The sequence below is a fragment of the Triturus cristatus genome, chromosome 4_2 (genome assembly GCF_964204655.1).
Source record: "Triturus cristatus chromosome 4_2, aTriCri1.1, whole genome shotgun sequence".
Taxonomy (NCBI): domain Eukaryota; kingdom Metazoa; phylum Chordata; class Amphibia; order Caudata; family Salamandridae; genus Triturus; species Triturus cristatus.
Window position 1 is genome coordinate 655,307,097 of NC_140586.1, and position 7,609 is coordinate 655,314,705.

Sequence of the window (7,609 nt, forward strand, 5' to 3'; positions counted from 1 at the left end):
CCGCAGAGATGCACGTGTTTACTTAGAAATGATATCTGCGCTTCAAGAAACGTACTCAGCAATTAAAAAAACTCTTCTTAGAAACGATATCTGCTGCTCAGGAAAATGAGTAGGCAACCAATAAAAATAACAAAAACGAAAACATTTTTTTAAATTGCTTTCTGTTCAGGGGGACATGTTATCCAGCCTTAAGCACCGCTCACAAGTGACAGACTAATTCCTGGTTTTAAAATGTGCTGGATAAGTGATGTGCCCTTTGACCTGCACGTGTTTGGACACAGGTTGAGGAAAGGAAAGTTTCTATAAGTGCAACAACAATTGGCAATTCATCACAGAGCAGTCATACTTTGGAAACAGCCGCGATTCCCGTAAAGGTGTTTTGGATAAGTTTTCGAGGTGCTTTTTAGAGTGTAGGGTTTTTAGTGTTAGTAATAGCGTGTAATAATAAAGTATTATCGGACACCTGCTGATTCCCGGTGTTTATGGACTGGTTTCATTTATCTTTGGTTAAGTAGAAACTAGTAGATGCGTGCAAAATGCAAATACCGTACTGGTGAATGAATATTCAGCCGCCATCCCTGTAAAAACAAATGGATAAAAATCAGATTTGAAAATAATAATTCTGAACGCATTTAATACGTTAATAATTATTTTGTGAGATTGTATTGCCTCATTCTTTTTTAATGCGGTCACCCCTGTCTTTTCTGATGGTAGGTAGTTGATCAAAGGGCACTGGTACCGTATGTCACATTCTGAGCATCTCGAGATATTTTCCATGAAATGGTGTGCTTATTAAAGTTGATAGTGCCCTGTAATTATGGACACCTCCAGCTAAACTAAGTATTGTTTTTATTTTTTATTCATTTGGTTGACTTTTCCATTTTCAGGCTGTTATTGTTTTGCGCAATATGGATTCAAATTTCTTTTGCTATTTTATGTTATTGTTTAATTTTTTAATTTGCTATTCGGGTTAGCTTGTTAATAATAGGTTAACGTTATTTCGTGCGTGTTTTGAAGGGAAACTCGTTTGAGTTAGAATGTCAGCATGCATTTTTATGCAGCGAATGAATGCATATGTTTCAATAATGTTCGTTATATGAAGGCACAGTTCAATTTCCAGGCATGGTCTTCGATCAATTCTATTTGGCCTCACATTAAGCTAATCCAATTTCATTTTCTTAAGCAGAGAAAAATGACAGAAGACTTTTTTTTATATAGGAAAGAATTAACCCCCGTTCATCGGAAGGCAAATTTGACATACGTCTGTTTAACACATGCTTTCCTCTACTGTCGATATGTTCCTATCTTTCTTTGAAATGTAGCCAATAACAGACGAAAAATTCAATTTTATAAAATTTATTTACAATATTTTGGACTGCACAGTAGAATAACATTTAGAATACATATATATATATATTTATAATTTTTCATTCATATACAAACATTACAGAATTATAGCCTTTTAAAATGTTTTTTAAAATGTACTATTTAAATTTTCCGGATAAGCTGCTTGGAGAGTGAACCTTCAGAAAACGAAAGCTCGGAGCTCTCTACGAATCTACTGTCTTTCCTTTTTTTAAAAAAAATAAAAAGCCCAGAAAGCAAAGTCAATACTTTTCGTACAAATATTTACAAATGTTTTACCTGTACATAAAGCATTCCATTTTTGTACAAGTTTATGTTACAGTTTAGTTTTTGCAGTTCAGAGTTCCATGGGTAGGTATGAGTTCAGGGACAGAGGTGATCTTGGCACTGTCTCTGACCCCTAAGTTGAACTGGAACATGTAAGTGCCGAGATGTCCCCCACGCTCCATTGCCATTGAGAGGTCAGCGGGGTTGGGTTAGAGTCAGTCACATGTCAGGTGTGGACATACGAGTGGTTCTGCTCCAACTATGTACTTTGAGAGGCACTGGCTTGTACTGCGATCACCCCACATCTGAATAGACCCATCAGTTATGCACGCCAGCACTATTGCGCCTGCCACTTGGCGGCGGCCGCTGCCGCAGACACGGCGGGCAGGAACTGTCCGGAGAGTAGGCTGGTGGGCATGCTGAGTATGGGCGCGATGGCCGCTGTGGTCCTGGCCAGTGACAACTGCTGGTGGCTCATGAGCGCCGACTGCACGGTGACAGGCGGCCGCAGGAAGGTCTGCGCAGCCGAGCTGGCCGACACCCCGATGATGTTCTCGATGCTGAACGAGGGCCGGCTGCTGGGCTCGGCCTTGATGACCGAGCCGGCGGTGCCCAGGTGCAGCTGCAGACCGGGGCTGGCGAACGCCTTGCGGCTGAGTTCTCCGGAGGGCAGCAAGGGCACGGCGGGCGGCAGCAGCGGCGGCATGTAGGGGTATTGCAGCGCAGCTGCGTGCGCGCCATAGGCAGAGGGGTGCAGCCCGTAGGGGCGGCCGTAGGGCCCGCCCAGGCCATAGGCGCCGAAGCTCTGCATCATGAGGGCCGTCTGGTCGCGCAGGTGCTCCTGGTGGTGGCGCTTGAAGCGCTTGCGCCGGCGCAGGAAGCTGCCGTTGTCGAACATGTCCTCGGACTGCGGGTCGAGCGTCCAGTAGTTGCCCTTGCCCGGGTTGCCCGGCTCCCGAGGGATCTTGACGAAGCAGTCGTTGAGGGACAGGTTGTGGCGGATGGAGTTCTGCCAGGCCGGGAACTTCTCGCGGTAGTAGGGGAAGCGCTGCGAGATGAACTCGCAGATGCCGCTCAGGGTGAGCTTCTTGTGCGGACTCTGCAGGATGGCCATGGTGATGAGCGCGATGTACGAGTAGGGCGGCTTCACCAGGGCGCTCTTGGGCTTGCTCTGCAGCAGCAGCGCCGCCTCGCCCTTGGCCTCCGCCTCTCCGGGGGGCTCCGGGGCGCCCCCGTCCTCCCCTACAGGGCTGTCCCGGGGCTCCGGGCTGCCGCACTCGCTGATCTCCTTCTCCGCGCACTCGTCCCCTTCGCCCACCACGTCGATGTCAACGTCGTCGCTGGTCAGGGCTGGCTGGCCGGGCATGGCACTGCTACTGCTGCCGGACAGGGTCATCGCAGCTCGGGGTCTGCTGCTGAGGGTCACACGGTGCGTCCGCCCGCTCTGTCAAGCTCCTTGGGATCTGCCGGAGGGACCCTCACCTCGCTTCCCTTCTCATCGGGATCTGTCGAGGGATGGGAGCCCGGGCGAGTCACCAACTCTTTGGAAGCCCCTCTCCAAAAGACTGCCTGATAGATTACTTGCCACTTGGAGATATACTGGCCATGCGGGTCACGTGGGGCGTGACGTCAGCTCCCCCCCTGTGAAGCCATGCAAAACTCAAGTTGTTTCACGGGATTGTCAACAAAGAGACAAGAGTGGCGAATACTTATCGTCACCCTGGCCACTGGCACACACGGGTCCATCCATCTTCAGCCGGGAGAAGGGGGGTGAGGGTCGCACCCAGAGCCGTGCCAGGGCGGCTGTCTTCACCGGCACGCTACCTGGTTCGAGAGCCCTACCTGCGGGCTTCTCTGGCCAATCTAGAGGGGCAAGTTAGCGCTCATTCCAGAATAAATAATTATCAGACAGAAGAAATGATTTGTTAAATTTAAATAAATATGGGAAATCGAGAGAGGGCCGTTTTATTCCAGAAAGGAGGAGACGTGTTTGCTATTTAATTTAGATTGAAGTAAGGCATTTTAGAAAAAAAAAACAGTTAAGGAAAAGTTCAGCGAAATTAACGTGTTTGTTTAAAAAGAGGAACTCTCCTCTTGACTAAGAGTTGCTAGGGGTGGGGGCGATCGCTGAAACGCTGCCTGCTTTCGACACCCCCTGTCGCCACAAGCAGCGCGCATTAGCAGCAGTGCAAACATTGCACGGGGTGGGGTGAGGAAGGCAGCAGTTTGCGTCTGAACTCACTTTCCTGTGTGTTGTGTGCAGTCCCAGCTGGGAGCCGAAGTCCACAAAATGGCTATTGATTAATCTATCGGAGGAGTGCTGGGATAAACGAAAGAGGTACAATAACAGAGGGGAAGCGCCGATAAAGGAGCCTTAAGTGGTCTCGTCCAGGCGCTAACAGCTTCATCAGCGCCGCCTTAGCATATGAACGAGTCGGAAACGGCGCTGGCGGTGACACCGCCTGATGATAATACCGCGCTGCCATTGTGGGGCCAGGTGAGCGCAGCCCGAGGAGGCTAGGGGCTCAGCCGAGGAGAAAGGGCGTCCAGGGGGGCAATGTGCTAAGAGACCCTCATCTGGGCCAAAGAAACCAGGGAGGGGGTGCGGACTAGCAGCTGTGTCTCGCGACTCCGTGGAATAGGAAACAGGGAGAGGGGTGGACACCGGTGTGTAGGTGCCGTGAGCGGGTTTTCTCTTCTCGGAGTGAAAATAAGTAAATGTGCACGAAGACGAAAAGTGCCCAGGGAGCAGTGGTGATCGCTCGCGAAATCCCGCGCTGGCCCTGGGAAAATATTTAAAATTGGATAAAGACATATGTGCTCCCAGCGCTGGCTTAACAACCCCATGAATGGGGTATGCGCAGTCTGTGGACCGCCCCCGCCCTTTCCAGGGATGTATACGAGCAAAGCAACCTCCACCCCACTCGTGTCCCTGCCTCTCCCACCGACATTTGCCCCTTCCGTGAAGCGCCCCTCACAGTCTTTTTAAAGCCAAGAGGAGGCAAACACGATGGGCAGGCGGTAAGAGAGGTGGTACCTGTGCCCACTAGGCCCCGTCCATGCCCCAGCGAGGTGGGGCCCGGGGCCCCTAGAAGGACACGCGCGAGCCATTGGAGCCGTCAGCAGCGCGATGGAGGGCGTGTGGTGCTCTGTTCACAACACACTTGTAGAAATAAAGTCCCTGGCCACTGGGTATCTGGGACGTGCCCCTGAGAGGGCAGGACTCACCTGTGGGTTCAAAGGCTCCAGGCTCTCAAAGCCACCAGAGCGGCAAATAAACTAATAAAGACGAATCTCTGACCTTGAAAATAGTACTTGATCAAATCACTTCCGACAACACGACGGCCCACGTTTATATTCACTATTATGGCATATATATATATATATATATATATCGTCATACATATATGGAGAGAGGAGGCTTGAAATGTATCTCTATTTTTAAAGTAGACTGATAGACCAGCTAAATACATAGATAGATAATTTATCTTTTGTGTATCTGTGATATCTGTATCTTCCTAATACATATATCTCTGCAGACAAATAGATAGCTAGATAGATAGCTAGATAGATAGCTAGATATAGATAGATAGATAGATAGATAGATAGATGGATAGATAGATAGATAGATAGATAGATAGATAGATAGATAGATAGATAGATAGATAGATAGATAGATAGATAGATAGATAGATTTGTGTAGACAGAGAGGGTTGTATAGACAGACAGACACAACCACACACAGAAAGACGGATAGCTAGCTCGCTGGATGGATGGATGGATGGATGGATGGGTGGGTAGACGGACAGACAGTTCAGGGTGCTAGCGCTGCACTCGGTGCCGTTCCCCGCCCTCTGAGCCGAGTTGGGCCGCACGGCGTAGCTCCCGCGTCCCTCCTCCGCGCTCTGATATTTTCCGAGCCCAGGAGGCGCCGCTGCTCCACCTGCCGCACATGATAGACGGACTCGTTAGTTATGGTGACAGTGGACACTGCCAGGGCCGGAGTTACTAAATAAACGCATACTTAAAAACAGCGCACGTTTCTTTCCTACGACCTGGAACCTGGGGGGTGTCTGTGAGAGGACTGCAAGCTTCCACCACACTGGGATGACTTAAAGTGAGCCACACCCACCCACAGCCCCCAGATCCGGCCCAGGACTCAAAATATTCGTTTTATTTGATCAATCGATTTTCCTGTTTTATCCAAATGATCCCAATTTCCGAGCTGCCATCTGTAGTGAAGGGGCCGTCCCCGGAAAGGTGCCCGCAGTGGGCCTGGACTGGGAGCGGCGCTGCGGGGTCCCTCGAGGGGGACGTGATGAACTGGAGGGGCCGATTCCGGGCCTTGCGTTTTTTTTTCGCAGTAGCACAATAAACGTCAAATGAATTGATGCGGGTCATTAATTACGGTGTTTAGCGTGAAAAGGCGCGTTTCCCCATTAGAGACCTTTTGTGCTAATCTCGTGTCGGCCTCCGTGCCATCTGATGCGGGCGCGCCCTGGCAGAGATCTCCGGGCCTCTTTATCCGAGAGACATTATAAGCTGTCTGTCTCCGGCCGCCTCTCGGCTGCACCGCCAGGGCAGGAACACGGCCGACTTCTGATGTGGATTGTAGCAGTTGTATAGCGCCTTGTGCCCCTGACGAGCCTTCTAAGCACCCCTGAGTGTCAGCGGTCCCTTGTTTTGCGGTCGGTTTATACAGTGTATTGAATCACAGCTCTTTTATAGTGCCCCATGCTCTCTGGAGGCTTCAAGGCACGTATGGTAACGTGGGTTGCTTTATTCCTATATTCGGTTTGTGTTTGACTTTAGACTTTGTGTAGCACATCCCAACGCTTCTGGGTTGCACATAGGGTTACTTTCATTCTATGGTTGACTTGTGCAATGAATTGCAATGTAGCTTTTACACAGCGCTTCACACGCCAGAGAGGGATAGATCGAAACCCTTTTAAGTACCACACGGTTACCTTATTTGTCGGGTTTGTATCCAGGGTAAAAGTAAATAAATGAAAAATATATATATATATACATATATTTGATCAAGCAAGGCCGACGCTTCGGCCGAAACGCGTCATGACTTGCAGTTGAGAGAACAAAATAAATTCATCTTGCCATCAAGAGGAGTTCGCGTCGTTCCTGTTGGAATGATTGTTTGCAGTATATATATATATATATATATATATATATATATATATATATATATATATATATATATATATATATATATATATATATATATATATATATATATATATATATATATATATATATATATATATATATATATATATATATATATATATATATCCATATCTAGCACATCATTTCTGTCTGTCACGGGCCATTGGCCTCGTAGTCACTTTCGTCTAACCCGCAGTTCCCTTATTTCTGTAGTCGATTGGTGAGTGCTTTGTATTGGACACGTATTCTAGCACCCCGTGTCCATCCCGGGGCACCAAGGCGCTTCTCGGAAACGCGCTGCTCTCGTATTCCTATACAGCTGTCCTTCAGTTATACTCAGTTTTGTATTTTGATTTCAGTTTGTGAGAACAGGGCGGGGGAGTTTGTCCGCCGTTAACTTCCCCGATCTATGGGATTTCAGAGGGCAGCCCGTGTGATGCTGGCGTGTTGTGTCGGGACGGTGCGGGGGCTGGGGGCGGATATCATTCATGTTGGCTGCGATCAAGTAAATCCGGAGTTAATCCTAATTGCAACTCGCTGTTAAACCGACAAGACTTCAGTCACTATTCCCGGCTTACCCTGGAAAACCCTTTCTCAATAATAAGCAGTGATCGGGATCAGACGGGGCCCCCCTCCCCCAAATATACCCACACGTCAAACGGCGGGGAAATAATGGGGTGCAATAACGAATAATTGAAGGGTTACACAACGCAGGGGTTACAAGACACACTTATTGAAGTGCTTAAAGGAGGTAGATGCCACCTGGGCGTCACGCGGCATGCGTGTACACTCCTGA

The 7,609-nt window shown here is 48.6% G+C and overlaps 1 protein-coding gene across 1 annotated transcript; it reads right to left on the reverse strand.

Moving 5' to 3' along the window:
- Positions 1 to 1,359: 1,359 nt before the first annotated feature.
- FOXD3 (forkhead box D3) lies at positions 1,360 to 3,205 on the reverse strand. The gene has a single exon (XM_085602412.1). The coding sequence runs from the start codon at positions 3,026 to 3,028 to the stop codon at positions 1,970 to 1,972; it is 1,059 nt and encodes a 352-aa protein (XP_085458538.1). The 5' UTR covers positions 3,029 to 3,205; the 3' UTR covers positions 1,360 to 1,969.
- Between the last annotated feature and the right edge of the window lie 4,404 nt (positions 3,206 to 7,609).

Coding starts and splice junctions, on each gene's coding strand:
- FOXD3 (XM_085602412.1), bottom strand. CDS start 3,028: ATGACCCTGTCCGGCAGCAGTAGCAGTGCCATGCCCGGCCAGCCAGCC.